Source organism: Microcaecilia unicolor, chromosome 11 (assembly GCF_901765095.1).
Source record: "Microcaecilia unicolor chromosome 11, aMicUni1.1, whole genome shotgun sequence".
In the NCBI taxonomy this organism is placed as follows: Eukaryota; Metazoa; Chordata; class Amphibia; order Gymnophiona; family Siphonopidae; genus Microcaecilia; species Microcaecilia unicolor.
In genome coordinates, this window is record NC_044041.1 from 113,563,606 (window position 1) to 113,583,559 (window position 19,954).

General features: G+C 43.5%; 1 protein-coding gene across 2 annotated transcripts in view; it reads left to right on the forward strand.

The window, feature by feature from the left end:
- VEGFB (vascular endothelial growth factor B) overlaps window positions 1–19,954 on the forward strand; it is a 136,813-nt gene that overhangs the window by 80,333 nt on the left and 36,526 nt on the right. For both annotated transcript variants that reach the window (XM_030218231.1, XM_030218232.1), the window contains exon 2: window positions 15,879–15,921. In XM_030218231.1, the coding sequence (XP_030074091.1) occupies window positions 15,879–15,921 (43 nt within the window). The remainder of the gene's footprint in view (window positions 1–15,878; window positions 15,922–19,954) is intronic.

Genomic DNA, 19,954 nt, shown 5'->3' on the forward strand with positions numbered 1-19,954 from the left:
CCCGATATTCAGCCAGGGCCCGCATAAAGACAAGCGAGTGAATTTAGGACAGCTTTTGAGCTTTCCTAACTTCACCTGCTTACCTTATGCGGCCTCAACTGAATATTGCCAGCGCCTGCATAAGTCCTGCCTCCTCCTCAGTGCTGCCCCGTGGCCTGCCATTGACCGGCCCTCTTTTTTGAGGCTTAGTAAACAGGGCCCTATGTTTGAAAGGCAAAAAATTCCACAGAGTTGTAGCCTGATCTGAAAAAGAAGAAGACAAAAATTTAACAAACGTAACCTTCCACACTGTAGGGTAGCATAACAAAACTTGTCCATGTAAACGGCCCGATTTACAGCCTAATAACAAATTAACCACATCCACCATATATGGTGGAGCGAGCCTTACCATACAATATTTTAAAAACCATGACCCCTAATTTAAACTGGATCCTTACCTGAATCGGAAGCCAATGTAATTCAGACATATATATAGGGATAAGGAATCAAATCATCAGTCTAATTGCAGTATTCTGCACAATCTGTAATCTACTCACCGTAGAGGTCAGATTAATTGTCCAGTAGTTCCCAGCCCCTTCTTACTTTCATTTTTAGGAAGAGGAATCACATTGTCTGTTTCCAGTCTTCCAGGGACATTTCCAACTCTAAAGAAGCTTAGAAAATGTTAGACAGCAGAACTGTCAGAGCTTCCCCAAGTCCCTTCAGGTGTGTCCCATCCAGCCCCATTCCTGCATCTATTATGAAAATAATTCAAGGTCTATTTCACTTCCATTCCTATTTGTGACTGTTTTCTGTGGTCCTGCTGCTGGCACCGGTCTTGCAATCCAGAGGTGGCCAGTTCAAATTCCACTGCTGCTCCTTGTGGCCTTGGGCAAGTCACTTAACCCTCCATTGCCTCAGGTACAAACTTAGATTGTGAGCCCTCCTGGGACAGAGAAATATCCAGAGTACTTGAATGTAACTCACCTTGAGCTACTAATAAAAAAGGTGTGAGCAAAATCCAAATAAATAAATAAAGGTTCACCAGCATTTTTGGCATACGCAAACCATGTAGATGCCCACATATTCCTATGGCCATCTACACGGTTTTTAGCGTGTATTAAAATGCTAGCACACCTTTGTAAAAGAGGCCCGGAATTGTTTGTTAAAGAATTCAACTTTTACCTGATCAGCTATTTGCACATTTCTCCCCATCATTTTGAATTTCACAATACCACTTTTGCACTTCCCCAGTCACTAACTAACGTATTTAAAAAAAGATGTTTTCCCCCATTGTGCTTTATTAGCTATTTTCTCTTCCATTTGCATCTTCTCTTTCCTCACTACTTTCCAAATTTCTTTTAGCTTTCGCAGATAGCATTGTCTCTCTTCCTCTTTCTATGATCTCCTGTAGTTAAAGAATGCTAACATTTTTTTCTTTTATGTTTTGGCTACTTCTTTAGAAGACCATAGTGGCCTTTTTTCTTCTTAGCTTTATTTGCATTCTTTTTTTATTTGCATTTAAATCAATTATATCTCGAAGAACAAATTAGGAGAAACATTACAAAAGTGAAATAAAATTTTTAAAGGTGCAGTCTTCCATTTAGCCCACATCAAGGGAAATAAGAATTACACAGGGGCTAATGCAGAAAGCCTTGCGGTAAGGCCATGCTTCTACTGTGAAATTATTGATGGTAAAATAACATGGCATGCTGTAAAACAATGAGCTTGGAAATTACTGCCACGTTAAAACTGCAGCAGTAACCTGCAGCTCATTGCTAAATGTCACCCGTCCTAATACACTGACAGATAGGGTGACATTAAAAAAAAAACATACTGACATCTGTATCAGACCGACTCCCTCCCTCCTTCTCTGAACTGAACCTACAATCCCTGGTGGTCTAGTGGCCCCTCCCTTATAACCTGACACCCCCCACAGTTCAAAACATTCCCAGGTAGTCTAGTGGCCCCCCCCTCCCCACCCCTGACCAAATCCCCCTTTTCTCCAAGTTAAAAAAAGAAAAATTAAATCCATGGTGTCTAGTGGTGCCTGCCCAAGCCTACTTACCATACCTTAACACCAGGGGCATAGCCAGACTACAGATTTTGGGTGGGCCTAGGCAAGAAGTGGGTGGGCACAAAGTGCTCTCCCCCCCCCCACCACCAAAAAAATATCTCAGCAGATGAGAAAACGTTAATTTCTACCTTTTCAGTCTGCAGCAGGCATGTGTAGAAAACTGAACATGAGCAGGTGCCAGTATCGTGGAGAGTACTGTTTTCGTTACCATCAAGGGGAAGTCTTCAGCTGGCTGAGCTTGGGATCCCCACCAGCTACCACCAAACATGTGCTACTGTTGGGTGGGCTTGAGCCCTAAGTGGGTGGGCCCTGGCCCACCCAGGCCCACCTGTGGCTACGCCACTGCTTAACACAGGATGCCCACTCGTTCCTATCTTCAACACCACCATCTTGAAAAATGCTGTCGCTCTGCCCTGCAGGATACACAGGGCAGAGCAAATCTGCTACATAAGGGAATTTTATCTAACTTCTGCAATGTTTCGCCTGATTTGTTTTTTCTTGTTTGTGATATGTAATTGATTTAAATGCAGAGAAAGATAAGAAGAAATAGAGGCCACTATGATTTTTTAAAGAAGTAGCTGAAAAGTTAAAGAAAAAATGCTACATTTTTTAACTGCAAGAGTTCATAGAAAGAGGAAGATAGTCAATGATATCTGGTAAAGCTAAAAGAAACTTGGAAAGTAGTGAGGAAAGAGAAGATGCAAAGGGAAGAGAAAATAGCTAATAAAGTACAATGGAGTAAAATAATCTTTTTTAGTTATGCTAGTGACTGGGGGAAGTGCAAAATTGGTATTGTGAAATTCAAAGGTGAAAGGGTCAAATATGTAGAGGCTTATAAGGTAAAAGTTGAGTTGCTTAACAAATAATTCTTGCTTGGTGTTCACAGAGGAAGGGCCAGTAACAGGACCACAAAAAACAGTCACAAATAGGAATGGAAATGAAATAGACTTTGAATTATTTTCAGCCCACTGTGTCTGTGAGGAATTAGCTAAACTAAAACCAGACAAAGCAATGGGGCTGGATGGGATACATCTGAAGGTATTGAGAGAACTTACTGAACAGGGTTGCCAGGTGGAAAATTTTTTTCCAGCCCGATGGAGCCCAAAAAACAGCCCAAAACCCGCCCAAACACAAACCCCGCCCCTGACACCCCCACCCCCGCGTCATCAACCCCGCCCCCGCCGTCATCAACCCCGCCCCCGCCGTCACCGGCCCCGCCTCCCACGTCACCGGCCCCGCCTCCCCGTCATCGCCCCCGCCTCCCACGTCATCGGCCCCGCCTCCATGTCATCGGCCCCGCCTCCCCGTCATCGGCCCCGCCTCCCACGTCATCGGCCCCGCCTCCCACGTCACTAACCCCGCCCAAAACGTCATTAACCCCACCCAAAAACGTCACTAACCCCGCCCCCCCGCGGCCGAAAAAACCGCCCTGAAGGCCAAAAACAGCCCAAAAAACCGCAACCCGCCGCGGGCAAAAATTTCCCGCGGCGGGTCGCGGAAAACCGCCCAATTGGGCGGTAAAACCGCCCACCTGGCAACACTGTTACTGAAGTTCACGCTTCCCTTGTTAAGGTACAGCGGGTGGGCTTGGGTGGAAAGGGGGAGGGGTCAGAAGTGGGAGGGTGCAACTAGACACCAGGGGCCCAATATTTAAACCTATTTAACTGGCCAGGAACAGCTCCTGGCTGGTTAAACAGCTTTTTAGTGCCTAACAGCGGATATTCAGTGGGAGATGACCGGTTATCTTCTGCTGAATATCCGCTTTTAGCAGCTAGCCACTAGTACTGGCCATATCACATGACATAGCCGGTTAGGCATGGATATTCAGTGCCAAACTGGCTATGTTTAGTGGTTAAAATAGGCTGCATAATAGCAGGCCTTTCTTTAACCACTAAGCACTTAACCAGATAGTGCTGAATATCAGCTTACGTTGCTGCAATTGAAATGAAACCTGATGTTTAATGCCAGTCACTGGAAGTGGCCTGGCATTGAATGTCTGAGCTTAACGCCGGTGGCGACAGCAAAAGCACTGCCTACCGCCGGCTGAACATCGAGGTTGCGGGGCAGGGATTTAATTTTTTTTAACTTGGGGGAAAGGAGGCATTTTGTGGGGGGGGGGGGGGGGGGATAGATTACCAGGGAATGTTTGAAACTCTGTGTGTGTGGGGGGCTGAGGAGGGGTCAGGTCATGTCCTGTCATTGAGGAGGGGAGGGGAAGGAAGACAGGGACCACTGGATCACCATACTTCTAAAACCTTAGTCTTAAATTGTAGAAAGGCCTTATGTCTAACCTGAATAGCACGTGAAACATCTGAAAAGACCAGAACTCTTTGTCCATGAAACAAGACATTCTTCGGTTTGAAATATGCCCTACAAACTCTGGACTTTTATGACTCCGTTGAAGAGGAGGCTAATGGGTGGCTGTGGTTCTAATAATGTTTTGGAAGTCCTCAAGGAACCCCGTCAGATCTGACTTAACAGAAGGTTCTGAAACATCCAGGCCTCCTTCAGCATGATTTTCAAGTGGAGTCTTTTGAGGAACATAATAAGAATATCAATTACAATTTTTCCAGAATCAGGCACACACAGTGTTTCAGTATCACATTTTTTGGAGCAATATCTCTGCGGAAAGTACAGGTGTTTGAGGAAAATTAAGGAACCTCAAATTTTTAGCTCTATAAACATTATCTAAACTTTCTGATTTATGGTGACTAGTGAGTCTATGCTTAATAGCAGATGTCTCAACTGTCTGTAGAGACTGAATTTGAGGTTTAATAGTCAAACACTCCTTTCATAGTATTTCCACCTTCTTATCAAAACCTTGAAATGTTGCATTTGAGTTGGAAGTAAAAGAACATAACCTAAATATAGTACCTTGTACCATCTGTTTCATCCTAGTAACAGCTCACCAAATTTTATTCAAAGAAACTTTTGATATGAATAATCTGTGAAGGTATAGCAACAACAGCAAGAATTTTTATTTCTGAGGACTATGAGGAAAAAGAGCCAGAAAAGTTTAAATATTTAAATAAGGTTGATCAGAAGACTTGGAATTCAAAGGAACAAAGCTACGGGACAAGGAGATGGTGTTTGGCTGTTCAAAGCGAGGCAAACCCACTCGGTAGGATATGAAGGAGGATCGGATAGGCCACCAGTAACAACTTTAGAAATAATCTGGTCAATATTCAGCCAGTGGCAGTCAGCGATTTTTTTAAAGTGCTGACCATGGATAGCTAAATTAGCCTTGTCCGGGCACTGGCATTGAATATCCAGGCCTGACTGGAAATCTGCAGGCCGCTGGGACTTACATGGGTCTCTGCTAATTTAGCCAGGATACAGGTAAGACATTTATTCATGTCCCAGCTGAATATCGGCCAAGATTCACAGGAGGGGATATCAGATTCCTATTCCTGACCCCCCAAACCAGATTAGCCCTCTCGCCAACACATCCAATCCCTTCTCCCAACCCCTCCAACCAGTCAAACCTCCTCCCAACCCCCCAAACCAGACAAGCCCCCTCATTAACACACTTAATCCATCCTCCTGACTTCTCCAACCAGATAAGCTTCCCTCACCAGCACCCAACCTCCCCAACCAGAGTTGCCGCCCAGTGTCCCAGTAGGCCCCTCCCCGAGCCTACCTGTCCAGCCTGTCTTTGTCTAAAAAGCTATACTGAACAATATTCAGCTCACCACAGTCAGCATTTCTTAAAGCATTGACTTCCAGGGGCTGAACAGGTGCTTTTTACTTGGATTGGCCACTGTTGGAAGCAGGATGCTTGGCTAGATGGACCTTTGCTCTTACCCAATATGGAGATTATTATGTTCTGATATTTGGTCATCCCCATCAGCAGTGGCGGCCCTACCGTTAGGCCACTTGAGACGGGGGCCTCAGGCAGCACGCTCCAGGAGTGGCACTCTCCCCTCCCTCCTCAACCCTTTGTTTCTTTTCCAAAAGGCAGCAGTGGCAGCGATTCCCACAGGCTGCCCTGCCGCCAGCTCCAGCCTCTTCTCCCACTGAGGCCCGCCTCTTGATGTAACTTCCTGTTTCCTCAAAGGTGGTTCGCAGTAGCGAAAAGGCCAGTTCTGGCGGCAGGGCAGCCTATGGGAATTGCTGCTTCTGCTGCCTTTTGGAAAAAAATAAGGTAAACGCAGGAAAGGGGGGAGATGCTAGACTGGGTGTGGGGGCTGGGGCAGGGGCACGTGGCACCTCATCCCTGCCTCTGGCGGCAGATTGCCTTGGGCCGTCCATGCCCATCAGCTTTTTTTACAAACCACCTTTGGGTAGAAGATAACATGACAGGTAGTCTGCATCCTGTAGGCTTTTCATCATTGAGTCTTTTAGTTTTAGTCTTAAGGCTGAATATATTTTTAGAAGTGTCAGAGATCATTGATGCAAAGTGGAGGAGTCACCCAGCAGTTAAGAGCAGTGGGCTGACAACTAGTGAAACTGAGTTCAAATTCCACTGCCTCTCCTTGTGATCTTTGGAAAGTCATTTATCCTTTCATTACCTCAGGTACAAAGTTAGGTATTGCCCTGTCTCCAGGGGGCTTACAATCTAGCCTACCTGAATGTAACTCCTCTTGAGCTAAATCTAAAATAAATAAATCTTAAAGAGAGAGAGAGTAGGTCTGAGACTGTATCTCTCTCTCACCCCTTGCGCCTTCCTGAAACTGTCTCTGTGTATTTTTTTTATTTTTACAGTACCTTGTAAGTTCAAGGATTTAATTAAATCATAGGTTTCTCTGGCCCCTTTCCACACCCTCTTTTCCTTTTTACAGTAGCATGAGATCAAGGCCAGAGTAACACAGAAGCAAATGCTTATGGGAAGTCAATAAAACATGTAAATATTCTCCCTGAGGGGTATTTTTTCATACTTGTTAATCAGATGTGTTCATTGTTTCACTGCTTAAGAAGGAGCCTGATCTTATTTCTGTGCTGACTGTTCATGTTAGGAATTTGTGTCCTTTTATTTTTTTACTAATAGTACTGCTACTTCTCATTTCTATAGCACTACTAGACTATGGTGGTTATTTTAGAAGCTCTAGTCTTGTTTTGGACATCTGAAAACTAGCAGGATATGGACAGCTAACACTGCAGTACATCCATGTGGCAAGAGGGGGGTTGGTCTGGACATGTTTTGGGAGGAATTAAGGAGGACCTAAAATATGGACGCCCAACTCTGATTACAGAAGGGGAAGGGATATCTATGTCTAAAAAGGACGTTGTTTTTTTAGACCTGGTACTTGTCACATCCAGGTTACAGAAAGGTGCTCTGATTGAGCAACTGTCCACTGGAAGGATTAAGGCTTGACACTTCCTTAATCTCCCAGTGGTTGCTGTCCCCCTCCTTCTTCTCTGAATGTGAAACTGGCAAGGGATACAAGGCCTTCAGAATTGGGTGCGTCAGAAAATGTTTATTCATACGGGTCCTATAGAAACATGATGGCAGATAAGGGCTAAATGGCCCATCTAGTCTGCCTTTCCTCAGTAACCACTAACTCCATTTCCTAAGGGATCCTTCTTGCCTTTCCCACGCTTCCTTAAATTCTGAAACAGTCTTCGTCTCTACTACCTCTACCGGGAGGCCATTCCACACATCCACCACCTTTCCGTGAAAGGCTATTCCATGCATCCACCACCCTTTCCGTGAAGGAGTGTTTTCTTAGATTCCTCCTAAGCTTAATTCCTCTCAACTTCTTCCTATGCCCTCTCATTCCAGGGTTTTCCTTCATTTAAAAAATGCTCACCTCCTGTACATTGATGCCACTGAGGTATTTAAGCATCTGTATCATATCCCCTCTCTCCTGCCTCTCTTCCAGCGTATACATGAATATAAGAGTAAACATTCTCTGATGCACCCATTCAGAAGGCCCCTTGTGCTTTTTGTTTTCTTTTTGCTTTGGATTCCCTCTGTTTTGTTGCCTTTGAAGCTGGCAAGGGATACCAGGCTGTATGACAGCTTCAGGTATTATGGACATTCTTAACAGAGTAGCATGGAGGTCTGAGGAGTAACCTAATGGTTAGTAAAGAGGACTAAGAGCCAAGGGACTCAGGTTCAACTCCTGCTTCAACTTTTTTTGTTTGTTTTAATTATGAGCCCACCAGGGACAGAAAAATACCTACTGTACCTGAAAATATGACACCTACAAGCCTGAAGGCTATTGAAGTGGTCTTATACAGTAACCCAAGAAGGCTGTACAGGATTCAGGAACTGACAATGGAAGAGATAAGAAAAACTTGCCACATATATAGAGGTTACGAGAAAGGATATAGGAGGGCCATAAAAGAGGAGAAGTGTTGAGCTACAGAGTAAAGTGATTGTAGCTGAAAAGAAGCTTGAATTGTATACAGAAGTGGATGGGATCCAATGCGGTGATGTAAGAAGAGGAGATATATGGCCTTGGAGCAAGATAAATCAGGAAGCTGAATTATAGAAAGGCTATGGTGAACACAGAATGAAACATAGAAAATGACAGCAGATAAAGACCATATGGCCTATCCAGTCTGCCATCCATACCATCTACTATCCCTTTTTTCCCTTAGAGATCCTGTTTGCTTGTCCCATGCTCTTTTGCATTCAGATACTTCATCTCCACCACCTCTATCAGAAGGCTATTCCACACATCCACCACCCTTTCCATAAAGAAGTATTTCCTTAGACCACTCATCCAATTTCACCTTCATCCTATGCTCCCTCATTCCAGAGCTTCCTTTCAATTGAAGGAGACTCGCCTCCTGTGCATTTATACCATTGAAGTATTTAAATGTGTCTATCATATTCCCCTCTCTTGCCTTTCTTCCAAAGTATACATATTGAGTTCTTTTAGTATGTCCCCATAAGCTTTATGTTGAGGACCACAGACCATTTTAGAAGCCCTTTTAGTACTCTAAATGGGGTCTTAACTGTCACCTCCTTTCTGCTGACCATTCCTCTTTCTATGCACTCAAGCATCCTTCTGGCTTTTGTCATTGACTTTTCTACCTGTTTGGTTGCCTTAAGTTCATCAGATATGATCACCTCCAAGTCCTCCTATACTGTACTGCTCCCTCAGGTTTTTGAGTCCTTGCATTTTTAAAATTAATTATTAGCTGTCAAATTCTAGACCATTCTTCAAACTTCACTAGATCTCTCCTCATGTTATCCACATTGTCAGGGGTATCTACTACAATATTGCTTACAAAAATGTTGAAAAGAGCTGGACCAAGAACCAATTCTTGAGGCACACCACTAGTAATATCTCTTTCCTCAGAGTGAACTCCATGTACCACTATCCTTTGTCACCGTCCACTCAACCAGTTTCTAATTTGGTCAGCCACTTTTTAGAGCCCATACCAAGGGCACTCAGTTTATTTGTTAAATTCTAAGTATACAACATTTAGTGCTCTCCCTCAATCCAACTGTCTGGTCACCCAGTGAAAGAAACTAATCTGATTTGTCTAACAAGACTTACCGCTAGTAAACCATGCTACTTCAGGTCCTACAATCCGTTGAATTCCTGAAACCTCACCATCCTCTGTTTTAGAAGGATTTCCATTAATTTATTCACTACAGAGGTCAGACTAACTGGCCTGTAGTTCCCAACATCCTCTTTACTTCCACTTTTGTGGAGAAGGACCACATCCACCCTTCTCCAGTCCTCCAAGACCACTCCCAACTCTCCAGAAGAATTGAAACGATCAGACAACTGAGCCGCCAGAACCACCCTAAGTTCCTTCAGTACCTTCGGATGTATCCCATTCAGCCCCATCGTTTTGTCTACTTTTAGTTTAGCTAGCTCCTCATGAACACAATCTTCTAAAAATCATTCTGGGCCTACCATTCCTATTAGTGTTTATCTTCTCTGGTCCTACCCCAGGCCCTTTACCTGTAAACACAGAGGAGAAATATTCATTTTACAAATCTGCTTTATTCTTATCAGCTTTTACATATTCCTCCCCTTCACCTTTTGAGTCTCACAATGTGACTTTTGTACTTCATCCTAACAATATTGTATCTAAGAAAATATTGTCTTCCCCCCCCCCCTTTTTTTTTTTTTACTGTACTGGCTATTTTTATTTCCATTTGTATCTTTGCTTTCCTGACTACTTTACCAACTTAGCTTTTCCAGATATTGCTGCCTATCTTTCCTTTTCTGCAATCTTTTGTAGTTTATGAAGACTAACCCTTTTTCTTACCGTTTCAGTAGAAAGGTTATTAGATGATGGTCACAGAGGAGTAGAGAGTTGCCTTGAAAGACCAAAGCCACTTAGGAGGAGGAGAAGAAAGTTATGTAGGAGACAGGGCCAGCGCTTCCATTAGGCAAACTAGGGGTCACTTAGAGCATTGAAATTCTGGGGGTGTCAAAAGTAGCGGGCAACAAGATAGTTTAAATTTCCTCCTTCTAATGAAGGCCCAATGCCAGTATTTCCCCCATCTGCTTGGCCCCCAGGGCCAGCAACTAGGAGGACACTTACTAACAGTTTTCTTTGTGCGGTTGGGTTAATCTCATGATATGAGTCATGAGATCCCATAATCTCACAGCTCATACCACGAGACTGTCCCTATATAGGAGAGGAAACTGATATACGATTAAGCACAGGGGCCAAGCTGCTGAAGAAGCATTAGATTAAGGCAACAGGGGAAGAGAGGTAATTTAAACTACCTGTCCTGCTGCATGCTGCCTTTTGCCACCTCCACAATCTTGTAGAGCTCCTGGGAAGTAAGTTATGGGAGAGAATCACCTAAGGCAGTGGTTCCCAAACCTGGTCCTGGAGATACCCCAGCCAGTCAGGTTTTCAGAATATCCACAGTAAATATTCATGAGAGGGATTTGCATGCAGTAGAGGCACAATATCCTTGTGCCAGCCTTGGTAGGATAGAAGCAAAAAAGTGTGACAACATATGAGGTCTTTTCAAGGATAGTGTCACTGGATGAGAGGGAGTAACTATTGGAGCTTAGAAAAGAGAATGAGAATTCTCTTAGAAGAGAGAATGAACAGAGATGTAGAGAAGATGGAGTAATATTGAGGAGGATGAACATGAGGATGTGTACTTGAACCATACATAAGAAGGGAAATGGGACTTGATATACTGCCTTTCTGAGGTTTTTGCAACTACATTCAAAGCGGTTTACATATATTCAGGTACTTATTTTGTACTAGGGGCAATGGAGGGTTAAGTGATTTGCCCAGAGACACAAGGAGCTACAGTAGGAATTGAACTCAGTTTCCCAGGATCAAAGTTCACTGCACTAACCACTAGGCTACTCCTAGGCAACAAAAATAAGAAATTACACTGAAATGAGATAGGCAGAATGCTGGTTGAAGGAACATGTCAGCTGGGAGAAGTATGTAGATGAACTGCAACCTCAACGGCATCTGGACTCTAATCCTGCTGAACAATTTTCCTCTTTTTCTGTCAGTACTGTTCTCCCTCTGTCTTTTGTTTTTTTTCAATTGGCTTCTTTCTCATTCTTTCTTTGCCTCTTTTCTACCCCTTTCTTATCCTTGGCTGAGTGTTGGATGATAGCATCTCCATGCTGGCCATCTAGAGAGACTAGGCATGGCAAGCTAATACAATAGCCCTAATACACCTGAAGACACTAGAGTAGGCTTGTCCAAGTTCAGTCCTCGAGGGCTGCAAACAGGCAGGGTTTCAGGATATCCTTAATGAATATGCATGAGAAAGATTTGCATGCCCATTGCTTCCATTGTGTGCAGGTCTTTCTCATGCATATTCATTAGGGATATCCTGAAACCCTGCCTGTTTGCAGCCTTCAAGGACTGAACTTGGACACGCCTGGCTACAGCTTCATTTTGCTTTTAACAAGTGAATTTTCTTTCCCTGACTTGGAAAAATAACTTATTTTTAAAGAAAGAATATATATCCACTGCAATGGATTACACTGCTAGCACAGATGACGTTCATTTGATCCCTGGAGAGCTGCCCTTCCTTGTGCAATGAAAAGGGGATTGCCTGTTATGTGGGAAAAGTTTATACAGTTAGTCTAAATATTGCTCTCATTTTGCTGAGTGGCAGCTTGAGAAAGATACTGAGAGAGAAGAGTTAGAAGGAAACTTGGATCCCATGACAAAAGTGACCACCACCATCCATCCACCTTTTCCACATGCGTCAATAGATTAAAGAGTATGAATTCACCAAAATTTTGTTATGGAGTGCGTTACCTGTATATATTAAATGTCAACCTTCTTATGTAATTCAAAAAAACATTTATACACTTATCTTTTCCAGAAATACTTGAAATAAGATGATTACAGAATTTTTCAGTTTGTATTATTTGAATTGTAATTCTCAATGAATGCACTGGTTCTGTTAACTGTAAACTGCTCAGAACATCTTTTGGGATTAAACAGTCTATAAAAGCCCTAGATTAGATTAGATTAGATTAGATTAGAACTCCTGCCCTATGTCAAGTATGATATGTAAACTGTAAAGGAATGAAATTCAAACAGGCTTATGCTACTACCTTTGCGTACAAAAGCACACAGTCTTGGAACGCACTACCCATGGCCCTGAAAACCATGACCAATCTAACCAGCTTTCGCAAAGCTTTGAAAACACATCTCTTCAACAGAGCCTACAAAAGTCACCCTCAATGAAACAAATCATTCCTTAAACCACCCAAGTACACCAAAAACACCTCTCACACTACCTTACCTAACACCTTTCCATCTAAATTCCTCTTTCACCTCAGCTTACGATCGACTGTTTTCTTAAATCATGTAACGACGTTCTCATATCCATACTCTGTAAGCCACATTGAGCCTGCAAAAAGGTGGGAAAATGTGGGGTACAAATACAATAAATAAATAAACTGCCAAAAAGGTTTGGATGGCTTCCTAAAGGAAAAGTCCATAGACCATTATTAAAATGGACTTGGGGAAAATCCACTGCTTATTTCTAGAATAAGCAGCATAAAATGTATTGTACTGTTTTGGGATCTTGCCAGGTACTTGTGACCTGGATTGGCCACTGTTGGAAACAGGATGCTGGGCTGGACGGACCTTCGGTCTGTCCCAATGTGGCAATACTTTTGTAATGTACTTTGATTGTAACCACAGAAAGGCAGTATATCAAATCCCATCCGTTTTCTGTATAATAGAGGATAAAGGGGGGTATCTCAATCTGCCACTCCATAGTGACTACAGAATGGCTTCTTGTCTGGATTGGATCCATTTTCCTGCATCTACAACACTCCTTTCACTAATCAGATTTCTAATCTTTATGGAGGAGACAATAGTGAGTATTACGTGTATGGCCACAATCAATGGAGCATATTCAGTAAAACTCAAGGTAAAATGGTTTTGGCCATGCATCTTGGATAATAATATTACATAGCTTGGTCCAGTAGCTAGAGTTGTCATCTAACTCTGATGTCATAGTAGTATATCAAGTGCATAAATACAATCAAATCATAAGACATAAACTAATCCAGTCTTGGTTTTACCCCATTGCATGCATGGATTTGTAGTTCTGATTGACCCATTGAGTTTCCTCTGAAAATGAAAGCTACAAGTACATGCATGCATTAGGATAACAACAGGATTGGATTAGTCCGTTCCTTATGACAGGAGGAATTCAGGTGGCAACCCTTCCATTGTCTCAGGTGGAGTGCTAACAAAGCAAGAGAAGAACAAAAATCCTCCACAAAAAGCTGCAAGCACGAGCCAAAAGGGTGGAAGCCACCAAAACCACAAGTTCAAAGGCAACAAGTTCCGAGGACATACAGTTGTAGTGTTCCAAACTGTTTATTCATCATTAGTACATACAGGTAAAAACCTGACATGGGCCGTGTTTTGGCACATCAGGCTTCTTCAGGGGTCCTGTATGGAGCCAATAAATATACCACAAAATCTTTGAACACACAGCTCTGTTATGAAGCAGATAAGGTATGCACAATCCAAAGTGCTCCAAACACAATGGTCACACCACAAAAGTGGTATCCTTTTCAAACACAGGGTACCGTTTTTGCGGTGTGACCATTGATGTTGGAGCACTTTAGGACTGAGCATACCTTATCTGTTTCATAACAGAGTTGTGTGTTCATATACTTTGTGGGAACCCTGACGAAGGCTGGTGTGCAGAAACATGGCCCATGTCGGGTTGTTGCCTGTATGTAATTATGATGAATAAACAGTTTGAATATTACAACTGTATGTCCCTGGAATTTGCTGTCTTTGAACTTGTGGTTTGGGTGGAGTGCTGTCATGTGGAGCATTACCCCTCCTCCCAGTTTGATCCCTGAGATAGGGCTTCTATTTCCCAGGACAGCTGAGACTGAGAATGCTACAAAAGTAGCATTTACAGCCCTGGAGGTGGGGGGGGGGGGGGGGGGGGGGTGGGGGGGGGGGGGGGGGGTTCATGGTCATCCTTAAGAGTGATTTTCTTTGGTCAGATTCCTGAAAATCCAACCTGCTGTGAGAGCTGCATTAGAGGTCTTTAGACTGATTACAGGACAATCTGTTCTGGCAACCTCCCCACATTGTGCTTTCAGGAGTACAAATGGGGAATTCAAAGGGTCTTTACATGCCAAACTTGAGTGTCAGCACAGGAATACCATAATATATTGTGCAAAATCCAGAGCATCATCATAGGAATACCAGACTATACTCTGCCATACCCAAAGGGTTACCACAGGAATGCTATACTAGAATCTGACAAAGCTAGAGTCTTACCAGAGGAGGCAGAAGAATACTGCACAATAATGTGCAAACTCCAGAGCATCATCTCAGGTATACCACAATACAATGTGCTAAATCCAGAGCTTTCCACAGGAATAGTACATTATAGTGCAAAACTAGAGCCTTACCACAGAACTATCACACTATATTATGCCCACCAAGGGCATTACCACTGGAAAATTGCACTATGACATGCCACATCCAGAATTTTAATCAAAGAAATGCTTATTTTAGATGCGCCATTTGCATTTTAGAGTCCATAAACTGGCACTTAGACGTCTATCATTCATAGATGCCTAAGTTCCAATTTTAAAAACCTGGGATATAGACACCTAAAACTAAAGCATATCCAAATGAAAGGGGACATGGTCTGGGTGTGTTTTGGGTGGGTAAATGTTTATTCCCCATTTCAGAAGGAGAATGAATATTGTATCCAAAAAGATGGACTTTGAGAGCTAGACCTGCTACGCTGGGCATACATTTTCAGAAAAGTGCTGCCATTAAGCAGTACTACATTGGTCACCTCCTTTATCACGCAGAGTTCAGTGTCCCCCTTTACCCCCAACAGCAAAACTGCCAACGGATACTGGGCTTTGCGACAGCTTCAAGAAAATGTTGTCATTTCATAACATAAGATGTTGCCACAGAGACGTTTCTGTTCCTGTATTGTCCCATTGATATTTTAGATGTCTGTTTTTCTAAATGGATGTTTATGCTGCATGAATGTCTTTTTCACCATGTATTTTAGAACAGGCTCTATGTCAGCAGATCCTGTTCCAAGATACTAGCAGAACTTCAGACATCCCAACTTGTGCATCTAAACTCCAGACACTGATGAGAAAGACAGGCCTTGGAAGGTTGAGATGTGCTGGTCAGGAAATATCTAACTTGCATTACTGTGATAGAGGAAGGTTGTGGTAGATTTTGCTCTCTAAGACAAACAGGCATCTTAACCTCTCCATTGACCCTGCTAAGAAAACCAAGCACTCTTTCCAGGCCAGGAAAACTATCCCTTGATTTCTGAATCAGATTGTTTAATAAACTGTTGGCCATTCAGATCAGTTCTCCAAAGGGAGAGCAGCCGTTCTGTTCAGTAATTATAATTATAACGTGCATGACTTTTGTTTTTTCTTTTTAGCCATCACATTCCCAGGTTGAGGAGAACCACAGAGCTGGAGAAGGTAAGGAGTGGGGTATATGGCAGAAGAGAGGCCTAATATTGGCCCTTTAACATGTGAGATGAGCAGGTCTGGATTTAAGATTTTGGCTGGTGCCCATGGGCAGGACCAGAGAACAGTGGGATGAGGAAGGAGATATCACAGGGAATAATCTTAAATCAGTGGAATCAGCCTTCTGTATAGCCAGGTATTTGGTACCGTCAAAATTTGGTGCCCAAAGCAGTTGTCTCTCATGCCTCTATTTAAATCCAGGCCTGCAGATGAGGGGGTATTGTTTGTTATAAAGGAACTGCTCAATCCTTCTACAAAAATTCCATCTTCATCTTTGCTTTCACCCTTCCTCCTGAGTCTCATCCCACCATTTATACTGGAGAAATTAATGACCCCAGCTTTACCCATCCCATGTACTAGAGGAATCACTGATCCAAGGAAGACTTCTTTCTGAGGCTGTCTTTGCTAATGACATGGGGTCATTTCCTGGCAGTTTCTCAGGGATAAGCTACTGCAGGTCATGTTATTCCTGATAATCATTACCTTGTTTGGCTGCAGCTGAACATGGATGTGAAAACCAGTACATTAATTTTCTGCCTTGTCCACAGCACTATGTCTGCCTCTGTCCAATCAGAATGGAGATTTGTACTACTTTCTGAGTCATCCATCCCTCTGTCATTGAAAAATGATGCCACTAGGGTGCTTCACTGTGATATTATTCACTAGAGGCAGTGGTGTGGGCAGAAGATTTCTGGTGACTTCCTGCCCTCAAAGACCCAACCTTTCCAGAATAGGAGCGCAGGTTTCTGAGGAGATGGAGTTCTTTACCCAGCTGTATTTTTATTGTTTTTATTATATTGTGTTAATATTTTGCTGTTTGGTTTTGTTTAATGATTTTTCCTTCCTTGGAGACTTGGGCGGGACGCAGACAGAGAGGGCAGGGAAGCAAAGTGGACGGAGACGAGTGCGTGCCTGCTTGTTTTTTTTTTTTTACTACTAGCGCCAGTCGTCACGTCGTCGTCGTTTGGGGGGCATTGCCCCCCTCGCCCCCTCCAGTCTACGCCCATGGTCCTAATACAAGTCATGTGCATGAAGGGGGCTGGAACTTGGGGGCTGAAAAGGAGGGTAGGTGGGATAGGGGGCTAGTACTGGACTGGAGGCTGAAAAGGGACAGGAGCTGAAACGGAGACAGGAAGAAAGTGGCTGGGGCTGAAACTTGGACTGGTGAGAGAAAAGGGCTGGGTTAAAACTGGGGGCTGCAAAGGGGACAGGGAGGAGTGGCTGGGGCTGAAGCTTGGGACTGGTGAGAGAAAAGGGCTGGGGTTGAAACTGGGGGCTGAAAAGGGGACAGGGAGAAGTGGCTGGGGGCTGAAGCTCAGGACTGGTGGGAGAAAAGGGCTGGGGCTGAAACGGGGGACTGGTGGGATAGTGGGGCTGGAACTGGGGGCTGAAAAAAGGGGCAGAGAGAGGGGCAGATCCTGGATGGAAGGGGGAGCGAGAGGGAGGACAGACCCTGGATGGATGGGAGAGGGAGGGCAAATGGTGGATGGAAGGGGCAGAGATAGAGGGCAGATCTGGATGGAAGGGCCAGGAAGAGAGGGCAGACATTGGATGGAGGGGACAGCAGAGAGGGCAGACACTGGATGGCAGAGAGAGACAAGACAGAAGCTGGATGGAAGGAAGACAGTGAAAAGAAGATGAGGAAAGCAGAAACCAGAGACAACAAACTGTAAATAAAATATATATTTTTATTTTTTTGCTTTAGGATAAAGTAGTATTGTAGCTGTGTTAATAAATGTTTATAATAGAACATGTAAACAAGGTAATCTTTTTATTGGACTAATTTTAATACATTTTGGCTAACCTTCGGAGAACAAAACCCCCTTCCTCAGGTCAGGATAGGATACTGTAACAGTACTATACTGTATTGACCTGAGGAAGGATGTTTTGGCATCTGAAAGCTAAATGTATTAGTCCAATAAAATTGTATTATTTTATTTTCTATATTTGTTAATTTGTAAAGTGGTGATTGGTATTTGTTAGTTTTTTTTCAAATTCACATCTGCTGTCTTTATATTTTGCACAGTACTAGGGGACATTTTCTGTTTCTGTGGTGTTGCATTGTATGCAGAGTCTGGCATCTTGGGGGTTCAGTTTAATTTTTGTCTAAATAAAAAGTTTAAATATTACTACTTATTCTATAGTGGATTAGGGTGTATCTGTGTTTGTGAAAAAGACATGGCTTTCAGTTGGCATTGACTGTGCAGGATCAACAAGCCCTGGAGCTGGGGGCCTTGGAGCTCGGAGGAAGGGGTGGCCGGCCCTGGAGCTAGAGTGGGGGTGGAGCTAGGGTGGGAGAGGAGTTAGGGTGGGGGCAGGGCTAGGGGGGCCCCATCAAATTGGTCTGCATAGGGCCCCGCACTTGCTAAGACCGACCCTGGACAGGAGACCCTTGAAAAAAGAGTTAAAAGAAGACAGGAAAGCAGTAACCAGAGACCAGGACATAATTAGAAAAACTAAATGGTCAGACAGCAAAGGTAGAAAAAAGAATTTTATTTTTAATTCAAGATCAAGTAATGCTGTAGCTGTATTAACCTACTTTAAAAGTTAATAAATATAAAGAAAAGAAAAATAAATTTTTTGACTAGTTAAAACCTAATTCCCTACTTCAGGACAGTATAGTGCTGTAATAGTATGCTTGTCCTGATTTAAAGAAGGAGCTTTTGGCATCCAAAAACTAGTCAAAAAATGTAATAAGTAAGTCCAGTGAAAAGGTATCACCCAATGAGAAGGTATCACCTTAAGTTCTGTTTTTGTTTTCTTAATTTTTAATATAGCAATTGGAATATGTCAGTTTCTGAAATTTACATGTGCCCTCTATGTTTTGCATGGTACACAGGGACAATCACTGGTTCTGTTTCTTTGGTTTTGTCCTGTATACATAGTATGGCATCTTGGGATTCAGTTTAAGTTTTGTCTACATATTTCTATTTTTAGTTTGTGGCTACTTGTTCTATACTTGATGAGGGTAAAAAAAGATGGGTATTCTGTTAGCATCGAGTGACCATGTAGGACTGATCTGTACTAATCCAGCTTGTTTAGTTTTCCAGTAGGTATATTAATGTTCTTCTACCCACTGCTATGTTTACATTGTTTTTTCTAGGAAGAACCTAGAAGTTAGTGTTATGGTATGGTAGAATTGCTTTATAGGTCCTGAGTGATTTTGTAGGGTTTTATATTACTTCACCGTATGCCTGGTTCTGGATTTTAGATTTGGATTTAGTTCATGAATTTTCAACTGTAGCTGAGTGAGAGGTATTTTCCTGTTTCTGGAGGGCTTACAAATCTGTGTTAAAGTAGTTGTATATATTTCCAGAATACTACAAATATTATGCTGTTTAATATGTTGTATTATTGTTTTTTGGCACATAATTATTGAAGTGTATTCAGCATGCATATTACTGAGGTACTGGGGAGATAGCTGATACAGCTGCACCAGAGCCACACAGTGAAGGTCTCATTCTTCACAGTGTTCAAAAGTGCTCCATCATCCTTTTACTGCTGACATAGATATTGCCCCCACCCCACCCCAGTGGTGTAGGAAGGGGGGTGGGGCGGTCCACCCCGGGTGCACGCCGCTGGGGGGTGTCGGCGCCTCGCTGGTTCCTTGCTCTCTCTGCCCCGGAACAGGTTACTTCCTGTTCCGGGGCAGAGAGAGCAGGGAACCAGCGAGGCGCCGACACCCCCCAGCGGCGTGCACTCGGCGGATTGGCTCTCCCACCCGCCCCTCACCGCCTTCCAGGTATGTTCTCGGGGGGGGGGGGGGGTTGCGCTCCGGAGGGGGGAGGGTGCGCCGCAGCGACCCACCCCGGGTGTCAGCTGCCCTCGCTACGCCACTGCCCCACCCCAAGAGTTTTAATTTTCTCTGTTCTTTTCCAGTGACACTAGCCCTGCCCTATAACCTCACCTAGCCCCACCCACTTTAACCACCCCAAACATTTGAGTCACTGATCGCCTATGGGGGGAGGAGTGTGTGGAAATTGAG